Source organism: Alexandromys fortis, unplaced genomic scaffold, assembly GCF_014885135.2.
Source record: "Alexandromys fortis isolate MF-2015 unplaced genomic scaffold, M_Fortis_MF-2015_v1.1 scaffold_378, whole genome shotgun sequence".
Lineage (NCBI taxonomy): Eukaryota > Metazoa > Chordata > Mammalia > Rodentia > Cricetidae > Alexandromys > Alexandromys fortis.
The window spans coordinates 386,253-409,047 of NW_026068247.1; the positions used below are offsets into that span (position 1 = coordinate 386,253).

Here is a 22,795-nt window from a genome sequence, read left to right on the forward strand (position 1 = left end):
CTCTTCAGTTCTAGGTTTTATAGGAATCCATCTTTGACAACTAAGTCCCCTGTGCCCTTTTCAGTATTTTTTTACCTTCAAATTAAAAGTTGTGTTTTAACACAAGTAATATAAATTATGAGGCAAGTGCTTCAGGGCATGGTGGGGTTGGGTAGGGGGACATACAGACTCTTGGGCTTACCTCTTGAGATCCTCTTTCACTGCTGAGGGCTGATGACCACCACCACTCTCTGTCCTGGGCCCTTTGGAGTCTACAAATGAACCAGAGGAAAAGAGCCAATCAACAACTGCCAGGATTGATGAAAAAGGGTGCAGGAACACACACACATACACACACACACACACACACACACACACACACACAATGCACTTCCTCAGGAAACAGGGACAGATGTCCCTATGGAAAAGCATTTCCCATGGACAGACTGCAGAGTTCCAGAGGCAGATAGGAGCAGAGTCTCAATTAAACCAGTCTGCAGAGCCAAATGACAGGAAGCTGGCCTGCCCACAAGTTCTGCAGCAGGGCATCCTCAATGTGGGGCTGGCAGCAAACCACCTGAGGACTGCTCTCTAAGTTCACCATTACTTGCCCCATTGCTGTGAGCACTCTGAGGTTACCTCTTAAACACAGACCAGACATTGCTGAGGGCAGTCACTCCTCTGCCATGTTTGTGCAAGAGGAGGGTAGTCGCTCTTGTATCCTGTTTATTTTGGTTCTTGCCATGGTTTGAATGCTTGCCCCTCTAAAATTCAGGGTGAGTCATGACTACATTCTAACAGCAGTAATAAGTTTGCCTTTAGTAGCAATTAGGACTAGAAAGCCCCCCACCATGGATGGCACTGTTAAGTTTGTAAGATGGTGGAAGCCCTGAGCTCTCACACTTGCTCTGTCCCCTGTGCAGGGACTCTGCCCAATTCCCATCAGCACAAAAGCCCTGACCAAATGTTGCCCTTTGATTTTGGACTTCCCAGCCCCTAAACTGTAAGAAATTGACTCGTATGTCCTGAGTCCCCCACTACTACCTCAGGATTCTAAGGTAGGAGGCCTGTGCCAAACATTAACAAGGGCACAGGTCTTCTATTCCATTCCAGAAGGAAGGCCTGCCCAAATCGACCACACCCGCTCATGAACGGACAGTGGCACAGCTGAGGTCTGAGGAGGGCACACCACATGCTCCTCAGTAACATCCCAGGCTCTCACCTGGGACTGCTGCAGAGGAGGACTGCCGCTGGGGCCTGCATTTCCACAGCAATGTTTCTCCTACTCATTTATAAAAGCTTTGTTCAGGGACAAATTGTGATTTTTTTTTTTTTTTTAGAGAAAAGTCTTTCTGTGCTGGTAGGGTCCTTGCCTGGCATACAGGAAGCCATGGGTTCCATCCCCAGCATCACATATGCCAAGTATGATGAATACCTGTGACCAGGAGTGTAACTTCATCCTCAGCTACAGATAGAATTCAAAACCAGCCTGGGCTACATGAGGCTCTGACTCAAAAAATAAATAAATAAAAAATTTCCTTTTCCAACTTAAAAATAATATCCTTCCCCACTGTAGATAATGTGACACTGACCCACCAACCTTCCTCCTGTCGGGCCCACTCAGGTCCCTGCTCTCTCAATACTGAGCACCTTCTAGAATCTCTCTGCAAGTATCACTGATAAGGGGCTTTTATAGCAAACATCGGCCCACTGTGGGCATTCTCAACTGAAGCACCATAAAGACCTTCCAAACTCTCCACAAACCACGATGACAGCACTCTGTCAACATTCTAGTCTCCCCCTTTTATCAACCGCCCCTCAGTTGTTCTTCTAAACTGACTAGCTTCTTAGAGCTTCCCACCTTCCTTTCTAGTTTGCTATGGTAGCAGGGACCTCTTCATCTCAATGGCCTTGGCTCCTGCACCTGAGCAATGACATGAGGGAACAATTTAATTTTAACAGTGTTTTCTAACTTAGTTCTACCACTAACAAAAAGGCAAAAACCGTGTTTTAAAAGATGTCTTATTTGATCCAGGGTCTCATGTACGTAAGAAGGAGAACCCAAAGAAAATCATATAGGCATCCTCCTGAATATTAACCTTCCTTCATCAGGCGATGAAAGGAGACAGAGACAGAGACCCACATTGGAGCACCGGACTGAAATCTCAAGGTCCAAATCAGGAGCAGAAGGAGAGAGAGCACAAGCAAGGAACTCAGGACCGCGAGGGGTGCACCCATACACTGAGACAATGGGGATGTTCTATCAGGAACTCACCAAGACCAGCTGGCCTGGGTCTGAAAAAGCCTGGGTCAAAACTGGTCTCGGTGAACATAGCGGACAAGGAGGACTACTGAGACCTCAAGAACAATGGCAATGGGTTTTTGATTCTACTGGACCTATTGGTTTCGTGGGAGCCTAGGCAGTTTCGTGGATGCTCACCTTACTAGACCTGGATGGAGGTGGGTGGTCCTTGGACTTCCCACAGGGCAGAGAACCCTGATTGCTTTTTGGGCTGACGAGGGAGGGGGATTTGATTGGGGGAGGGGAAAGGGAAGGGGAGGCGGCGGTGGGGAAGAGACAGAAATCTTTAATAAATAAATAAATTAATTAATTAAAAAAAAAAGATGTCTTAAAACCAGTCCGTTTCAAGCTGATCCATTTCTGCCAAATCTTTTTCCACATTCAGAAACTTAAACATACTCTGAAAAATATTTTGTGCAAAAACTAAGTGACAACTGAACTTCCATTATTCCTTTTAAACAGCTGAAACTTACTGAAATTGAAGCCAATGCCTATTCTCCAATGCTCAGACGACAATACATTGTGACAATCTTATTTTCCCATCGCTCTCTTCCTCTTCAGTTAATCTGCTTATTAAATAAAGCTCAGTGGGTCAAGATAGACCCCTTTCAGTCCCTCTCATCTCTAGGCCAAAGAAATCCCAGGAGAGGCCTTCTGGGTAAAAGACAGGGATGGGAGGGGGGGGCTTATCCAACCCCATTCACTAAGATCTCAGAGTGAAATCCAGGCTCTGACTGGCCCTAAGGCCTAAACAAAGTGGGAGGAGTGTCAGAGCTCTCTAGCCCCTGTTGGAGGTAACCATGACCAATGTCTCCCCTTCCTTTGGACTTTGTAGTCTGGAGACAGTAAACTGTATCTACATTTTCAATAGGCCACACTGTACCCCACCTCTGCTCCTATTGTCAACAGCCTGAAAATCCCACCCACCTCCCACATTCACACAGACCCTGCCTAACATAAGGAAGCTGCTCTGCGCCACCCCTAGCCCTCAGCAGCTGGCATGAGCTTCTGGTGATATCATCTCATAAGCCCCAGGCTGGATATATGGCCTTTAACCAGAGCTGTGTGCACCCTGAGAGGGGGCTTGTCCCTGCCTTATGTTCCAGCAGTGCTGCCTGGACAAAAGTGGACACTCCCACTCTCTAATCTCACAACCCCTCAAAAAAAAAAAAAAAAAAGGATAGGAAGGACAGCAGTAACTCAAGGCCACAAAAATCCTGTCTCCACTATACCTTATAGCCCTCTCTTCAAGGCTTTTGCTTTCTTTGTGTTTACCACAAGCCATTTTTGAGGAGCACAACAGAGCAGCATGGGCGCCAGCTCCATAGTGGCCAGGGTGTCTTGGAGGCGGGTCAGATCAGGGTGGCTGAGACTAGTGCCAGCATTGCTCAGGTGCCCGCTGGCCCCATTCATACACTTTCCATTCTCTGACTGGTAGCTAGGGTAGAGCTGCTACAGCTGAGTGACACTTCTGCCTCTGGATCCTGAAAAGCAGAGGACTCCCTACCTGAGCTGTCAGACGACGACCTTCTGCCTCATCTTTTACATGCACAGCCATGGAAACAGTGTAAGGCAAACAGTCTGGCCCACACCTGCAACCTGCACCACACCAGACAGTGTCTGCTGCATGAAGTGCCAGTGCCGCAGAAGGCAGTGACTCGCGTCACTCAGGAGTAAAGGCAAGCCCAGCAGCAGTCGGGAAAATCTCTGGCAGCCTCTGTTCTCACTCCCCCAACATACCTGTCTGAGGGGCTTTAAAGGCGCCTTCCTGGGGGCCACGTGAAGAAGGTGGAGGAGCAACAGGCACAGGCATTGAGGGCACAGGAGTGGTAGGTGTAGAGGTGGTGGGTGCAGGGACAGTGGATGCAGGACCAGGACCGGGAGCTGGCTGCTGCCCTGCTGAAGGCTGGCAGGAATCCTTCATGCGGTTCACCACACTTTCCGACAGCTGTGAGAAGAAGCAAGGAACAGGGAACATTACATGATGGAACCCTTGAAAATTCATTCCCTAGAGCTACTGGAGTGAAGACCAGCTCCAATAATACAATGCTACTCAAAAGCCTCTCACAGCGGCCCACTGCCAAGCCCACCTGGAATTCCAAGCCTATCCCAGGATTCCCCACTGGATTCTGAAGCTTTTTCTTCCATCTTGTCACCCTCTACACACACCCTACCCTTGGGGTTACATGATTCACGTCCCTTATATCCCTGAGCCTCTAAACCTCACCAACCCCACTGGTCACTTATGTCTATCATCAATGATCCATTCAGGGCAGCTCAATGTTCCCTCCCCAGGAGCCTTCGAGGCACTCAGATGAAGTACCACTGTTACAATGCATGCCCGGGAAGCAGCATGCCTCCACAGCCTCTGCGGGCTTGGCATGTTGGTGTGTGGAAAGCTCAAACACTGACACTCATTCCTCACCTGCTCTAGTCACTACACAGGGCAGATAATCAAAATACTTGTTGATTCATTTCACCTGATTCCCCTAATGAAGCCTTGGTAACTGAAATGCTCACTCTTTTCAGAGGAAATAAAATGGGCATGAGGGTGTCATAAAACAGTTTACATAGATGAAGTAGTGAGCTAGAGATAAATCCCAGATAAAAAAAAAAAAACTTAAGAGTTCACTTCAGTAAATATTTATTAAGTGCCTAACATCCACGGGCTATCATAAAGCACACTTGAGAGGAAGACATTAAAAATGGCTTTGGGACAAAAAGCACAATCAGCAGTTCTATTTCCAGATACCCATGGAAAGAAAGCAGTCCCCTGTGTGCACAAGGTTGTGCTACGATGCTCACTGTGAGAAACAAAACTAAAATGTTGCAGCAGGTCCAGGTGTAGTGGTGCACGCTTCTAATTCCAGCACTTGAGAGGCAGAGACAAGAGGATCCCTGAGTTCTAGGCTAGTCTGGTCTACAGAGAGCGTTCTGAGATAACCACACAGAAAAATCCAGTCCTTAAAAACCAAAGCAGGGGAAGGGAACCTGCAGGACATGAACATCCAGAAGAAAATGGTTAAATTCTGTAAAATACCAGGAGCCACCAAAGAAGATTGAGACAAGACACACATCCATTTTGAGAAGGTGCATGACATACTGCTGACCACTAGTGAGCCTCGGGACTCTGTATCTCAGAGCAGTAAAAAGACACTGACTATGAAGATGCATCTAAATTGAACACACACATGTACATGTATAAACACAAATCCACAGTGAATGTTCACATCTCTGCACAAATGTATACACAGGTTCTTCTCAGAGGGGCAGGCCACATAGCTCCTCATCAAAACCCTGGATAGGAAAGGGGCAAGGTATGCATATATGTGCATATGTGCTTCTGTGTATCTGTGTTTATGTGTATATGTGTTTATGCCTTCACTTTTTTTGCCATGATCATTTCTTTGACAACTGAAGAGAATATTAATAACTGAAGATATATAAAAATCAAGTAACTGGTGATATGGGCAATCCCACCCATCAGTAGAAGAGAACAGAAGGTCCAGAATGAACCTGTGTGTCTATGACCAACTGATAGTTCAAAGGGTTATGAGGCTAAGCCTGGTCCCTAAGGATTTGTGTTGGAAGTTAGGTCCTCAGTGTGGTCATGCTTGAAGGTGATGGAACCGGTAAGAAAACAGTATAGCCAGGGCAGGGAAGAGTCTGGTTAAACACAGAATTGACCATGAACCAGCAGTTCCACCACCCAGGACAAGCTAAGGAGAAAGGAAGCATGCCCACACATACCTCTACACTAATGTTCACAACCACTTATCCAGAGCGGGAAAGGGACCACCCAGATATTCAACCAACGCATGAATAAATAAAACAAAAATATCTATACAATGGAGCACTATTGAGTAATAAAAAGGAATAAAATGTTGATGCAAACCACAACATGGACAACCCTAGAAAACATGCTAAGTAAGCTAGACATAGACAGCCGTAGCCTGTACGACATAGATCCACATGCTCCATCCATCCAGGAAACTCTCCAGACACACACAAAAGGACTTAACAGTAGTTTGGGGCTAGGAATAAATTGCACATCATGCTTGACCATATTTCATAGCAGAGAGAGAAAGCAAACACAAACATGAACAGCCCAGGAAGGATGTCCCAGTGGTAGGTTCTGGAAGGCAGGCACAGCACAGGCAAGAAAAGCTACAATGCTCCAGGACCACAATGCCTTGCTTGGCAAGCCCGTTATGGAGGTAGACTCTAACATGGTCTGTGAGTGGGAAGGAGAGACTGATGGACAGGGAGAGAGCAAGGCTACTGCCACCAATTCTTGTAAGAAGACATGATTAGAAAAGTGAACCTGAGCGTGGATACATAGAACCTTCCTTGGTGAGGGGCCAAACTATTGTACAAGCTTTGAGCAAAGCAGGAAGCTCAAGGAAGCTTACAGAAACAGGCACAGAAGCAGTGTGGCAGGGAGTGCCTGTGCTAGGGGTGGGAGAAAGGCCTGTAGCATGGGGGGGAAAGGCTGCGAGTGGCTGCTGCCTTGAGTGGTAGGAATGAATGAGAGCTAAGACAAAGAAAAGGAGTATGGCTTTCACATTAATACAAGAACATGGGTAAGAATGAAAAGGCAAAGTTAAGAGAAACCTCTAAGAAGGTAACACATTCGCGTGCTGAGACCAAAAAAGGGAACGAGCCTTCAGAGGTCAGCCAATTTGTTCTTTCTCTGAGCTGTAGCAACTGAACACAATTGGGAAAGTGAAGGTCAGCTCAAAGGAGGAGGGACCAGCCGCCTACTGAGGTCAAGGCCAGACAGGCTACGCTGAGTAGAATAGTCCTGCACTGTGGGAACAGAAGATGGGAAGAAAATGTGGGCATCTACCACTGTTCAGGAAACATCTCCTGAAAGCTGATTCTTAATTTTTCAGGAAATTTAGTAAACCAATTGACTTCATGAAGGTCATTTGAAATTGACCTCAGGAGGGAGTATTTTCACTATGGAAATTCGGAAATCAGCAAACACTACCAGTAGGGCTCTTTCTGGTATGGGGGAGGGGGGAGCAGTCCAGGGTAAGAGGTCAAGTCTGACTCCAAAGCAAGAGGAAGTCAAGGTGAAGGCTGCCATGAGTAAGTCATAGGCTCTGATTTGCCAGTCCTGGCATAGGTGGCATCAACAGAACCATGTTGCTTGGTGAGTGAAGGGTTAAGGAAAACATTGGCACAGTTTTTGTTGGCGGTAAGAGATTTGTAATATTTTTTAATGTTGCTACAAAATACAGCAAGTAATATTTTTAATCAACAAATACACACACACAGTAGTCATGCGAGAATAAACACCATCTGGGCAGTGCTCCCTGCACCAACAGAACCAGAACAGAGGCCTCCAGAGCCAGACGGGGCTTGGTGCTCAGTGCCACCAGCCCTCTGGTCGCTATTCCACTAGAGCTGGCCAGAAAGTGTCCAGCATAGCCAGCAGAGAACCATGGCAAGGGACAAAGATCTCTTTCTATCTCTGAGCTTCCATTTCCTCTCCTAAAATAGGAGCGTGCTCAGGCTGCTGGCTTTGACACAGCTCAGGAGAAAGTGCTGTGCCATCGGCCCCACCCAGGTCTGAATTCCAGCTAAGCCCGTGACTAGCTGCATGACCTTGGGAAGGGTCTTCTCATCTCTAAATCAGTTGCTTCTTGTGATGTGGAAATTAATTAATGGCGACTTCAGAGCATCACTGAGGACTAACCTGCAGAAAGCAGCTACACAAAGAAAACATCAGTGTGAGTTATTCAGTGTAAATGGCGCACACCAGACCAATACCAGTTATAATCCAGGCCAGACACAAGCCAAGCACACGCAGGTATATGAAAGGGTCGAGCGCAGGGACTATGAAGACAGGGTACCCAGGCTCTACTGACCTTGTGTATGTCTTTCCCACAGTGTCCAGAATCCACACACACCTTCCAAGTCTGATACCTGGACCTACACTCATGCAGTCCTAACAGGGGACCCTAAGGAGACGGGGTCTTTCCCTGCCACCATGGCATGCTTGGCTGGCACCTCCACAGTGTGAGGTAAAGTTCAAGAAAGCCCTCTTTCCTACTTTCTCTAGCCAAACAGCCCTCTTCTGAGTTCCCTGGTGGTGGTGTGTGAGAAGGCACACAACAGGAAGGCCAGAGAGGAACTGCAAAAGGCCAGAACTGAGGCCTCAGTCTAAGTCACAACAGAGACCTCACCCCTTCCTTCATCACAAATGCTTCCAGAAACCCAGGTTCCTTCAAATCCTCAGAAACAAACACGACCTTCAGCCAAGAGCATCCACAAATTTACAGTTCCCAAAGAGAGGACAGATAGCTGCAAATCTGAGCAAGTCATGTGGCCACACCACGGATGAAAGTTGTGAAGAGCTGGTGTTGCTTTACCACATGAAATACCCAACAGAAGTGTGACAGTTGAGCTGTGTCTGCTAACAACTGAAGATCAGGGTTAGAGAAGTACAGTGTATGTACTAATGCACCAGGAGCTAACACTTGGCACTCACCACAGCCTCCTCACTACTCCTCCCAGCATACCCACCTCCCAGCCCTGGTAATCAAGGTGCAGAGCAGGTGAAGAATTACCCCACCACAGAGCAGGCCACTGGACCCCTGGGTCTACACTTTATCCCGCCTTCCTCTGTCCTGGAGCAAGGGAATATTTGTTCTCAAGAGCAAGAGGACATGCCTGACATGCAGCCCTCAGTGCTGGAACAGCCCGGGATGGTTCTCACAGTAAGACAGTAAAGAAAACAAGGAACACATGGAGTCTAGAGTAGGCTAAGCAAAAAGGAAACTCGGTACATCAGTCTGACCAAACCTCTGCCTCTACTCCCCACTCTCTCCGTTCTCTGCCTGGTTTCTCTTCAGGAACTTCACAATCTGACACAATAAACATGTGATTTCCTGTACACCATCACCAGAATATAAGCCCCATCCAAGGCAGCCAGGCTTCCACTTTGCTCAAGCTGTATCCTCCATGCCTGAAAAAGTCCCAGGCACACTAGAAGTGCTAAAATACTTGCCAAATTAAACATGTAGTAAAGGTTCAGGTACACAACACTGCATACATGCAACACATTATTAATAGTCGGGTTTCCATTATCACGGCAAAATAGCTGAGTTAATCAACTTAAAAGGAGAAAGGGCTTATTCTGCCTTATGACTTCATTCAGCACATGGTTCCTGCCTCTACTGCTTTGGGCCAGTGGTGACTCAGTACTTCCTATCAAACGAGGCCTATCCTATTTAGCTTTAACGACCAAGCCATCTGAGAAAAAGGCCTAGGCTGAGGAATTGCCTAGACTAGAATGGCCTATAAGCATGTCTGGGGAGTAAATACTAATTATCTGGAGGACCCAAGCAGGTGTGAGCAGCATCATCCTACATATGTGGTCCTGGACTATATAAAAAAGCTAGCTAAGCATGAGCCTATGAGCAAGCCAACAGGGAACGTTCCTCTACAAGTCTCTGCTTCAGGTACCTGCTTTAACTTCTTGCCCTGACTCCCCTCAATAATAGACTAAGACCTGGAAGGTTAAGTTGCTTTAGATCCATATTTTATCACAACAGAAAGGAAACTAGGGCAAGGCCTAGTCACTTCCAGAGCAGCTGGGAAGCAAAGACCAAGGAGAAGGTTCCAACAACCCCTGCAGAGGCACACTTCCCATGACCTACACCCTACCATCTAAAGGCTCCATCTCCCAGTACTACCAGAGACAATGGAAACAAGTTTCAGCCCATGGCCTTAGAAGCAACATTCAAGCCTAAGAAGAATGTCAAGTTCTTCAGTATCAACTTCAGTATCAACAAGCTTGTCATCAGATAGGGGTGAAAAGGATAGACAGAACATAGTCATAGATACATACGCAGTTCAGCTAAGTCCCCAGAAGCTGGAGCTCCAGGGCTCCCCTAAATGAAGCCTTGAACACATCCTACATTCAGGGAAAAACAGAAATGCACTTTGCAATCAGGGGTCGGGTAGAGGGTGGCCTGCCAAAGCTGGGAATGGCACAAGCAAAGCATGCAGGGAAGGAATGAGGTTCCTGAGGTTCAGTCACAAAGATCACTGGTGGGTATATTTAAAAATTAAGGTACAGAGCTGGGCTCCACCTGATGAGGCTTCCGAATGACAAAAGGCTAGAGTTGACTCTGCCATCAACTGGAACCAATGCAGCTTCTGAAAGAGACTTAGCCAGGATTTTCTCTGCAGAAAAGAGTCTGGCAAAGGAGAAAGAGGGACTTGAGATAATGAAAGCACGGAGGAAGTGTGACAACACAGGGGTGCGGATTAGGAGTGGAGGCTGAGATGTGTACTTGCTGGAGAGTGGACAAAAGGGAACGGATACTGAAGACACTAAGGGAGAGAAATTAGTTAAGACCTGTCTGAAGGCGCAGACAAATGAAAGAGCAATTCACAGAACAGCAAATATAACACATCTCACTGCATAAGCCAAAGGGAAGAGCACGTTTGAATATAGGCTTGGGGAGAGTCTGAAAGGATTCCTGAGAAATTGTGAACAGTTGGCATTTAAAAATAAGATGTATTCTGCAAGAAGAAAAAGTCACAAAGTAATGGAGAAGAGAAAAGATGACAGTGAGGCTCTCAGCCTGGCTTGCCCGGAGAGGAGGTGTCACTGCCGAGCTAAGAACAGTCAATGTGTAAAGTGTTCCGAATGCATCCAAGTAGTCTGACCCTCTGCCACTCCAGAAACAGAGGTGGCTGCACATAGGAGAAGAAATCAGCAAGGGACCCTGTGCAAGAGCCCAGGAGCAGACTGGAGGAAGGAGGTCACTTCTCAAATTCCAGAAGGGGACAATGTGCTGGCTATTCTTAGTTGTCAACTTGACTACATATGGAACAAAAAACACCAAAATGAGATAACACTTGTGAAGGATTTTTGCTTAATTTGAAATAGGAAGATCCTCTAATCCAGCTCTTTGGGGTAAGAAGACAAGGCAGGAAGACACACCTTAAATTCAGATCTTTAGTGCAGATCTAATCTGGGCCACAACTTCTGATGGAAGCCTACATAAGGACATGGTAGAAGAAAACTTTTGTTCTTTGCGGGCTTGCCCTTGCCTTGCAAGTCCATCCCTTCACTGGCATTAGGGTCTACTTCTTTGGGATTCCAGCATATACACTCAAGACCACCTGAGACATCCAGCCTCATGGACTGACCCCAGCTACTGGATTCCTGTACTTTCTGTTCACAGTCAGCCATTGTTGTATTAGCTGGACCAAAGCTTATAAGTCATTCTAATAAATAAATCCCCTTTATAAAGAGAGAGTGAGAAAGATTCATTCTATAAGTTTTGCTACTCTAGAGCAGTGGTTCTCAACCTTCCTAATGCTGTGACCTCTCAATACAGTTCTTCATGGTGTGGTGACCTCCAACCGTAAAATTATTTCCCTTGCTACTTCATAATTGTAATTTTGCTACTGAGTTTAATGTAAATATCTGATATGCAGATGGTCTTAGGTGACCCTGTGAAAGGGTCGTTCGACCTCCAAAGGGGTCACAACACAAGGTTGAGAACCACTGCTCTACAGAACCCTGACTAATACAGGCAACAGAGCTGGAACAGAGGCAGAAAAACCCCAGCATCAGACCCAAATAAAAAGGCACTGTGCCTTACAGGGACTCCCTGAGCACATGTCACATGCCAGGTTCCAGCTAAATGCATTTTCTGTGCATGGCCATTTTATACTGGGGGGCTGGAGAGCCACCCATGATCACAGATGACCTAAGTGCTAAGGCCAACACTCAAACTGAACCCTAGCAGCAATAGTGACACCTGTACAAAGGCAGGCAGGAACGTGGAGCTCCCTGGAGGGGAGAAAACCATGCCATGCCAGGGCTGGCTCAGGAATTTGCAGCCACATTGCCTCGGATAAGCTTTATGGAGACGGAAGAGGAGGAGCAGTAACTAGGAATTCAGCAAGCAGTCAATATGAAAATTAGTGGATTTTCAGCCTCACAAATCTTACTATCTACACAGCTGAGAAGTAACAATGTGGAGGCAGTTTTGTCAGTTCATGAAGTAAGGTGTCAGCTCTCTTATGGGCAGGAGAAGTGTCACCATGGTCACTAGGGATAAGAAATGGCTTGCAGGCCCACCAAGTCTACATGACCATGTTCTGTCCATGCAGTACAGTACCATGTTTTCCAAGGTCTCACAGGTGCCAGGCATTGTGCAAACCCTAGACAAGTAGGAGACCAAATCTGTTCTGTGCCCTCTCCCTGCCTGGGTCCATGGATCCTGTGGGCCAGGGCACTGGCTCAGTTGTGTACCAAGGCAGTGTCAACCGGCTGATCTCTAGAGCAAACAGTTTACCTGACATCTCACTGAGTCAAGCTCTTGGGGCCCAGATACCCCAATCCTTGACGAGACACTGCCTAATCCTGCAGTAGTGAAGACTCCTCTCCTTGCTGGGGCTGTTGCCTTGGAGACAGCATTCCTAGTCCTTCAACTTCTTATGGGCTGAAATTAGACCCACCGGCTGCTCAGCACAGATGTAAATCCCAGAATGTCAGGACAAGAAAAGCCCTCAGGGACCTCCAACACCAAGCACGGCACAGGACACCATGTGCAGCACACAAGGGCCTGCTTGGGGTCAGGTGGGTGACAGAAGCAAACAAAACAGGCCTAGCAAAGGAAAGCAAATCATGTAAGGCTCTATGGTGGGAACAGTGCTAAGGGCAAAAGGGGGACAGCCGCCTTGTCGCTCACACAAAATGCTGCCATACGGAAAGACACCAGACTGTCAATGGGTTTTTTTCCTCTTCCAAAAAAGCTAAGAATCATATTATGTAAAGCTTCCCAATTTTTAATTGGTAGCAATTAATTCAAACCTATTAATAACATAAAGTTTCTGGGCTCACGGTTGGGGGCAAGAAAACCAGCCAATGTCTTCAAATTCTATCCAGCTAGTATCATACTGATCTGTAGCAGACACTGAGCCATATCTAAGTGACTCCTGCTTACCAGGCAGAAGGCAGTAGGCAAGTAAGGGATCGTGATTGGCTCAGAGCAGGAAGTAGTAAGAAGTGAGTGGGTCTGCAGGTGCCACTGAGAAAGGCTTCTTCAGAGGGCAGTCCCTTACCACAGTCCTAAGGGAGAAGATTCAGCCAATCAAAGGAGGAGAAGAAACCATTGGTCCAGAGGAGGGAGCCACAGGCCAGACCAGAGAAGAGCTGAGCACAGTAGGAGTGTTGCCCGCAGCACATGCGCTCGGTGAGTCTGGCACAGCAATGGGCCTTTAACCCAGAGGCAAAAGTTGACTGTGACACAATCAGCCCTGACTCTGCAGAGTCTGACAGAAGAAACAGAGATAAGCGGCTTTCAAGAGGGGACAAGCCAGGGCACAGGGACAAGGTTTTCCTGCCTGTCTCCTTTGAACCTGAGCTTTATGACCATTTAACAAAAATTTGTCCAAAACTCAGATGGAGAGAGGAGGTACGGACTGAACTGAGGGGAAAGCAGCAAGATAAGAACAGGGCTGGAGAGGGAGCTCAAGAGAGCTTGCCCAGCAGGCACAAGGCCCTTTGATCCAACCCGGTACAGGTGGTTTCCGGAAGAGTAGTAACGACAAAGGGATAATGAAACAGAGACTGCTGGCAAAGTTTGTCACTGAAGACTGAAAACAGAAATGAGGGAGGCTGCTAACACAGATGAGGGACTGGAGGGCAGAAACAGGTCCTTCCTACGGGAGGTGGAGGAGGGTCGTGCAGGCAGGTCTCATGTGGACAGTGAATTAGATGCACACACAGCCCATGTGCTACACAAGGGGACATGGACAGGCCATCTGTAACTGCTCTGGGCTGGGAACTGACTCCAGAAGTTATCAGCTAATGAATGGGATGGTAGAGAATGACTGACGTTGGGGTACAGGAGGGGCAAAGGGTCGAACCAGAAAACACCCTGAAGCTTCAATCAGAGCCAGGCAAATAAGCAGTGTCCTAGATTGCTTTCTGTTGCTGTGATAAACCACTCTGACAGAAGCAAGCTTGAGAGGAAAAGGGTTCATTTCAAATTACAGGGCGGGAACCACAAAGGAAAGCTGCTCACTAGCTTGTTCAAGGTAAGATCAACTACCTTTCTTGTACGGCCCAGAGCCCGCTTGCCTAGGGATGCCACTACCACTCACAGCATCACACTCCTTCGTGGTGAGCAGTCAAGAAAATGCCCCCCAGACATGTCCACAGGCCAGTCTGAAGGAGGTAATTCTTCAGGTGAAGTTCTCTCTTCCTGACAACCAAAATTCGGCACTACAGACAGCAACTGCAGCTTTCATCCTAGACCAGAAACACAAAGAAAGGGCAAAACTCTCCCTGGCCAATGGCAGGACTTGCCATCCTCGAGGATCAAGGATACCTCCAGAGCTACATCTTAATTTCCCAAATGAAGGCAACAGCCTTCCAACAGCCACCCCTACATCTACATTGCTGTTTTGGGTTCTGTGACACAGTTGAGGTGCACTGCAAAATTTCACCTTACGTGAGGGTAGCATCCCCAACTCAGAAGGTCAGATGGAAGTCCCTGCATCTCTTTATGTTGTTAAACATTACCATTGGATATATAGGGGTCAAAAGCAACTCAAACTGTGTGCATATCTCTCAACTGCGATCTCATACACTCTGAATCTGGGAATTAGGAGTCAGGGGAGAGAGTACCAGGGGAAAGGCTGGGCCTACATATCCTCTGCCTCCACAGGTGACGAAGGACAGAAGGACCTAAAGGGCTCTGACTGCCAACAGAACTTGCTCTTCTTTGTCTTCTAATGCCTCAAAACTAGCCACAAGGTGTGACTGCTGTCAGAGCATTGATCAGAACATTGAAGCACTCAGCCCAGGAATTGGTGAACAATGTGCACTCAGGCACTGTGTGCTGGACTCTACATCCTAACTCAGACACCTTCATTGCAAAGGGGAAGAGAAGCTAGCTACCTGTCTCCTGGATTTCCAAGTTGGCATTTCCTTTTGCAGCTCTATCAAACTATATTCACCTGTCACAAGTCAAAGAGAACTTTCCATCTGAAGAACACTGATGTGGGAATGTCATATATCAATCTGTTGATTTCATTGGTTAATTAAATAAAAAAACTGCTTGCCCTGATAGGTTAAAACATAGGTGGGAGGAGTAAACAGGAGGAAGAGGAAGTGAGGTAAGACTCCTCAGACAGGCTCGACAGCTCTGCTCTCTAGAGCAGAGACGCCAGGCTCTGCTCTCCCAGGCAACTCCGACCCAGGATGGACGTAAGCTAGAATCTTCCTGGTAAGCACACCTTGGGGTGCTTACACACATTATTAGAAATGGGCTAAATTAATATGTGAGAATTAGCCTAGAAGAGGCTAGATAGAAATGGGCCAAGCAGTCTTTAAATGAATACAGTTTGTGTGTTGTTATTTCGGACATAAGCTAGCAGGCGGCTGGGGTGCTGGGGACGCAGCCCTGCCGCTCTTATTTCAACAGAACACTGGAGGGAACTTATGCACCCTTGAATGCACCTGTGCTAAATAGGTGCACAGAAATGCTACATCCTATCTGTCCCCCCTCCAGAGCCAAGGCCTTTGTCCAGGTCTTCCAAGATGGTTAGTCTGTCTCACTGCCTTTAAACAAGTCAAACTGAGATGAATGATACAACCAGAGAACAGACATGGTAGAGTGGACAGGATCCTAAGCACAGAATAACAACTTTCAAGAGCAAAAGACATGGAACAAGAAAAGAGGATAATATAGAACATGATTACAGCACAGATGTGGGACATCTGAGGAGCCAAGCTCAACACTCTTGACAACAGCATGGTGGAAAAGAAATTTGCTGCACAAATATGACGTAAGTCCATAAAGCCTTGGTGAGGTATAAATCTCATGCTCAGCTGCCAGTGTCAGCTTGGAAAGAAGAGGTGTCAACCCATTAAAGCCAAGTTTGGAATCACAAATACACAGCATAATAAACCAGACATTTCTATCTTTAAAAGTTAATCTTTGTCCTCTTAGAATTTCTAAGAGATAAACAGTACACAAGAGCTGAAGGAAGAGGAGACAAATGACTAAAAGGTTAAGACCACCAAACCCTTAAAGGGAACCTACACACAATTTACAGCTAACATGCTTAACAAGGGAAGGCTCAATGCTTTCTCCTTAATCACAGGCAAGGACATTACTCTTACCACTTCCATTCAACATACACTGCTGAATCTTGCTAGTGGAATAAGAGAAGAAAAGGAAGGTTGGCAACATGGCTGAGGATAAAAGCACTTGGCATACAAACCTGATCTGAGTTCAATCCCCAGGACCCAAACTGGAAGTCGATAACCAACTCCCAAAAGTTGTCCTTTGACCTCCATACTCTCACATTCACCCAAGCACACACATGCACACACACTAAGATTTTTTAAATGAAAAAAAAAAAGGCATCCAACTTGGAAAGGAAGAAGTAAAAAGTCATTTGCATCATTTGCAGATATCATCTTAACCATAAAATATTCTAAAGAATCAACAAAAAAGCTGCTGGGATAAAGGAGCTCAAAAGTCTGCAAGATCAATATGTAAAAATCAACTACATATGAGCAAAGGAAAACACGAGGGCAGAATTAAGAAAATAATTTCATTCACAATAATACCAAAAGAACAAAACCCTTTCAAATACACTGAAGAAGAAAATTCACACTACTGTGCACTCAAAGCAAAAAGTATTGCTGAGGAAACAAGGAGAGGGACACTAACTGGAGATACTTTTCAAACACACAGGCAGGCAATGCCACTCTTAAATGTGGGGACTGGGAATATGGCTCGGTAGATATGGCAGACATTCTGGTCTGCAAAACCCAAGTATTTACTATGTCCTTCCTAGGATTATTCTCTCAATCTCAATTTTAAAACTACCTTCATATATACCATGCACGAAAATTAACTAAAACAGATGATGGACCTAAATACCCCAAACTATCAAACTTTAGTAAGGAAAAAAAAGGAAGACATTTTCATGATTTTTAAAGTAGACAAAGTTTTCCTAGATACAATACCAAAAGTACAATCGATGGTTTTTGAAGTTTAAAATTATAAACACTGTACTTCAAAGACTTATAAAAACAGAAGCAAGCCACATACTGGAAGAAAAAAAAGCTTCAAATTAGAATGTAAGAAAGGGTTTGGATTCAGCAAAAAGAAAACATTACTCAATGATAAAAAAGACAACCCAATTAAAACGGAAAAAGGCCTGAATAAACATTTCACCAAAGAAAATATGCGGGCAGCAAATAAGCCCATAAAAAATGCACATGGATCCTTACTAGAGAGACACAAATAGAAACCACTCCATGGATGCTATTTCACAGCACTTGCTAGTCACTACCAGCAAAGCAACAGCAAGAACAAATGTGGGAAGGATATGAACTTGGAACGCTCAGGTAATGCTGGTGAAAACAGAAAATGGGATAGCCACTTGAGGAACAACCTGCAAGTTTCTTAAAAGGTTAAACTTAACATTATAAAAACGGCCCAGAGAACAGACTCTTAGGTTTCTATCCGTTGGAAATGACAACAGACAACAAACAAATGTCCACAGCAGCTTTACTCATTATAACGTGGAATTAGGAACAATACAAATGTCACCAACTGGTGACTGAATAAATGCATGCGCCATAGATCCATACAACACAGCAGCCTTCACCAACTACGACTTTTCTGTGATGGGCATACACCACCACTAACAGAGCAATGTCAAAAACGTTTAGCAGGAGCTGGAGAGATGGCACATTAGTTAAGAGAACTGGCTATTCTGAGGACCTGGGTTCATTTCCCAGCACCCGCATGGTGGCTCACAACAGTATGTAACTCCAGTCCCAGGGGATCCAATACCCTCTTCTGTCCTGTGTGGGCACGGCACATATGTGACACATACATACATGAAGGCAAAAATACTCATACACATAAAAGTTTTAAAAAAAAAGGAATAAAAGTTTAGCAAGACTGGATGTGGCTTAGCAGTAGAGATCTTGCCTAGAATGCATTAGACTCTGGGTTCTATCCCTACACTACAGAAAAAAAAATTACACTAAGCAAAAGAAGCCAGGCATATAAGATATGCAAACTCACCTACACGGATTATCCAAAAAAGGCAAATTTATAGAGGCAGAAGGAATAATTGCTACCCAGAGCTGTGGATAAGCAATAGGAAGTGTCCTAGACACACGTAGCTTTCAGCGCTCACAAATGTTCTGTAAGTAGATATGGTGACAGCTGCCCAATTCTGTACATTTACTAAAAAATCTTGAAATGGTAAATTTATATTTAAAATACATCTCAACACAGCTTTTTTAAAAAAGAGAAAAAACAAAAATTGACATCACCCAATCCTTGAAGACCGCTCCTGACTAGAGATCCAAACTAATGTGTTCACAGCCTTGCCTGGCATCCAGGGTCCAGGCTGATCCTGCCACATGGCAAGCCTTGTCAAGCATCTTTACCCCTCATGGAGGCCAACCATGTTAATGTTGCCTCAGAGTCAGAGCCTGAGCCAAGTCTTGCACTAATTCACTATATGACCTTTGGGTTACTTTCTGTTGCTGAGCCTGCCTCCTTTGTGAGATTCGAATGACATCTAACCTCTAAGACGGATGAGGACAATGACACAGCACAAGGTAGCATGTGCAGAAGAAATGCCCTTAAAACACTTGGCACAGCACTCAGTACAGTAGACATATGTATTCTTCCCAGGACGGGCTCAGGTCATACCTCATCTACGTCCCTCCTCAGTGAGGCATTTCTCACCAACCCAGTTCAAACAAGCATAAGTTCTTCTACTTTTTGCAAGCTTATAATTTCTTCTCAGAAACTACAGCTTTTAAATTTTTTGCCTTTTGGTTTACCTTCCAGGCTCCAAGATGGCAGAGAACCTGGCTTTGTTCCTTATCCCTGTAAGACCAGACCAGTGTCGGGTAAATAACACATTGGCAGCGTTTACTGAGTAGCTCAGGTAGTGCTCTGGCAAGCAGCCTCCCTGGCATCTGAATGTTTTGAGATTGTCTCCTGTGTATCTGACTAATCTTTCATCGTATTTCCCTTTCCCAGCGGTCCAGGACCTGCCTCATAGGTGTAATGAGTAATGATAAAGTTTATCCAGCCAGAAGGATGGAATGAGCCTGCAATGAGCGTAGGCACCTAGCTGAATAAGTTGGCTCCTGAAGCGTGTGGAGCAATAGGAGGTGACTAGCTGAAAAGGAGAAGTTGTTTGGAAACTAGAGAAAGTCTGGATTTCAACAATCAACCAAGTTCAGCTGAATTACTAGGACGGCAGCTTATACCAGGTGGGAAAGTAAAAACATTTATAAGACATTGTTGCCTTCTCTTATAAAACCATGAGATTCAATATACTGACCAAAACAATCTACGTGTATTTCATGCATGCTTGCTCTGAAATCAGGAGCTGAATATAATTGCAGCATTTTGCATCAATTAATTTTTTTTTTACCTTCCACAGAATTAGGGCTTGAACTCGCTATGTAAATTTATGCAAATTAATGTGCAAATGAGCTAGGCCCTAACACTTGATTTTAAGGAAACAAGAGCACTGGGATCAGGCCCCAGGGATTAAATACAAGTGGTCTCTAAGAACATTTAAATTTTTTTGAAAGAGCTAGGGCAGACAGTCTCTTTTGGAATCTACCCCTTATTGACTTCTCATGTGTTCAACTGCTTTATTGATCTGATTGTTTAAATATTTGTTGCTGATTTTTTTCTTATCTGTCTGAAGACCAGGTAAACTCCTTAACCTTCAAGTAGCTACTAATAACAACAGGCCCTGCTCCAAATATTTCTTTACCTTAATGTCCTTTCTTCCACCTTCCTCATTAAATCCGGGCACACTGAACATGGCTTTTCCAACATGGGGCCAAGACCTCACTGACTACCCCTGGACAAGCCACTTAGTCTCTCAGATTAACTAGAAAAGGAAGCTAACCACTACTGATGCCCCCCCAGTTTACTCACCTGTAAAACTAAGCCGTGTACGAGCATCCCTGTCAGGCCAGGCAGAAGCAAAATCAAGACTCCAGACTGCCTAAACATCTATCACCTGGCTGTAGGGAGCCCAACAGATCTAGATTAGTCCCAGGTGCTATTCAAGCATGCCTTAGGAAGTCCTTACCATCTCCAAGCTCGATTTTCCATCTTTAAATTGTTTATACTAGGGTATGGAAGGATGGCTCAGTGATTAAAATGCTTACTGCTCTTCAAGAGGACTTGAGTTTAGTTCCTAGCACCCAGGGGCGGCAGCTCACAATAACCTGTAACTCCAGTTTCAGGGGGTTTGACACCTTCTTTTGGCCATGCTGGGCACCTGTATGAATGTGGTACACACAAAGACAAGTGAGCATGTGCACTCACACACAAATTGTTTCAAAAATGAGAGAAGATAATTTTAAAGATTTTATACGCTACAGGATGATTATGAGAACTAGAAATAGAAAGCCAGAGTCACCTCCAATGCCACTTCTCGGAACCTGTGGACTCAGGCCTGCAGAGCCCTATTGGACCAAGACACCCAGTGACAAAGTGAAAACTATCCTGAGCCAAGGCCACCTTCCTAAATTCTACCTTAACTTCCCACCTCGGCCTTCAACAGAAGGTATCTCCCTGCACTTAACTCTTGCCACAAGCCAAGTCAACAATACCACCTGGGCAGTACCAAACATGCTGCATATTCTGAGAGGCCTCCACAAAAACAGGCTGCATGTCTTCCCCACAGCTGTCTTGGTTTTATCTCAACTGGGGCAAGTGAAACTCAACAAACAACTCATTCAAGTAAGGTCATACCCCTAAGGAGCTCAGATGTCCAAGCCTTGGAAGTCTTTTTCTGAACCTCCTCTCTAATTCACATAGACTCAACTCAGAACATTCTCTTTAAATCTGATTTATTTCATTGGGTTCACTGATATAAGCACCTAACAATTATTCACCAAGTACCTACTATGTGTCATGCCCAGCACCCACTATGTGTCATGCACAGAAGTTTTAGAAACAGCTCTGGAGTTGACCTACTTCAGTCCTGGACCTCCTGCTTTGTTAACTATGTGACTTTAGACAAGTTCTGCCAACAGCACCTCAGTGCTCCATAAATGGCAAAATGGGCTAAGAGACCAGACGTGGTGGTGTGGGACTTTAATCCCAACACTCAGCAGACAAAGGCAGGCAGATCTGGGATTTCTGGGCCAGTATGAGCTAAACAGTAAGGTACTGTCTCCAAACAACACAAAAGATGAGGGCACTAACAATTCTACTTCTCATAGCTCTGTTGAAAATTAAATAATACGTGTAAAGGGCTGCCACTTTGTACTAAAACGGGAGCTTTTATTCTCCTGAGTTCTTGGAATAACGTTATGAATCACACAAGAATTTCAGCCAAGGAAGCAGCTAAAGCTCTAATGGGAAACGCAATAAACACAGTTTTGTTTTGATTTTCAAAAACAAGTGCTGTGAAAATCATAGATGTGTGACCGTGGTGTGGGAAGCTGCTTGAGACTCTGTGGTCAAGGAAGGATTCTTGGACGGTATCTGAGCTATAACATGATGGCAGTCAGATTAATGATAACTGAAGAAACATCAAACAGCTGGCATCTTCTGGGAAGAACATGGAGGTCCTGAGGCAAAATAAATATATGTATAAAGGTGAGGAACAGGCCAGGGAAGGGATGGACAGGTCAGTGTGCACCAGGACAGCTTGTAAAAGGAAGTGAGACATTCCCTCCTATTTGACATGGTTGAGATCCACTATTAAGGTTTAAGATGAATTGTGGATGAGGTGTATGGTAGCTAAAACTCCCCATTTTGGGGCCTCACGAAGGCACGTGATCAAAACTGGAAATGGGAAACACCTTCAAGAAGTGCTACAGCACACGCAACCAGACGCACACGCCAGGCGAGGTGGGGTAGTGCGGAACAAATCCGGAAACGTGAGAGCCAAGGTGGTGGAAACCGACTTGAGGCTGCTGGCTGCCCCTGGGTGCCAGCGGCCTCCCCTATCTATCTGGTCCCTAAACGGTGTCTCCCGCTCCCGCCCGCACGCTCCTCGGGCCCGCGCCCTCCCGCCGCGCTGCTCACCCGGATGCCCTGCAGCACCCGGACCCGCTCCTCCTCATCCATCTCGAAGGACACCCTTCGGGCCTCGGAGCTCTCAGCGCTGCCCATGACAGAAGGCGGGCAGGGCGTGCAACCACGCGAGCCGGTTCCACAGCAACCAGGACGACGCCGCTCAGCGCACTACGCTCTTCTCTCAGGACACAGGCCAGCAACACCGAGTTCTATTGGCTGCTGCTGTTGGCGCGCGTTGTATTGTGGGAGTTGTAGTCTGGTATTCTGGCGCCGTAAGTGGCCGGAGGCGTAGTTCTCATACCTAGGTGAAAATGGATGGAGGGTCTAACAGATACTGAGGCAAGGTCAAAGTTTCTTGTAAATGTTATCCCGGAAGTAAAGTATCGGTCGTGTTCTGAGAAGAAACTAGCAAAGATGCTGAGGC

General features: G+C 45.9%; 1 protein-coding gene across 2 annotated transcripts in view; it reads right to left on the bottom strand.

Annotated features, from left to right (window-relative positions):
- Window positions 1-22,562, bottom strand: part of Chchd6 (coiled-coil-helix-coiled-coil-helix domain containing 6) — a 226,908-nt gene extending 204,346 nt beyond the window's left edge. The window contains exons 1-3 of one of the 2 annotated variants that reach the window (XM_050131296.1): window positions 22,381-22,562; window positions 4,022-4,229; window positions 182-251 (exon numbers count right to left, since the gene is read on the bottom strand). In XM_050131296.1, the coding sequence (XP_049987253.1) occupies window positions 182-251; window positions 4,022-4,229; window positions 22,381-22,467 (365 nt within the window). In that variant the 5' untranslated portion in view covers window positions 22,468-22,562. Of the gene's footprint in view, window positions 1-181; window positions 252-4,021; window positions 4,230-13,381; window positions 13,512-22,380 lie in introns of those variants that run through there. The other variant, XM_050131297.1, reaches the window with a different exon arrangement.
- Window positions 22,563-22,795: the final 233 nt, after the last annotated feature.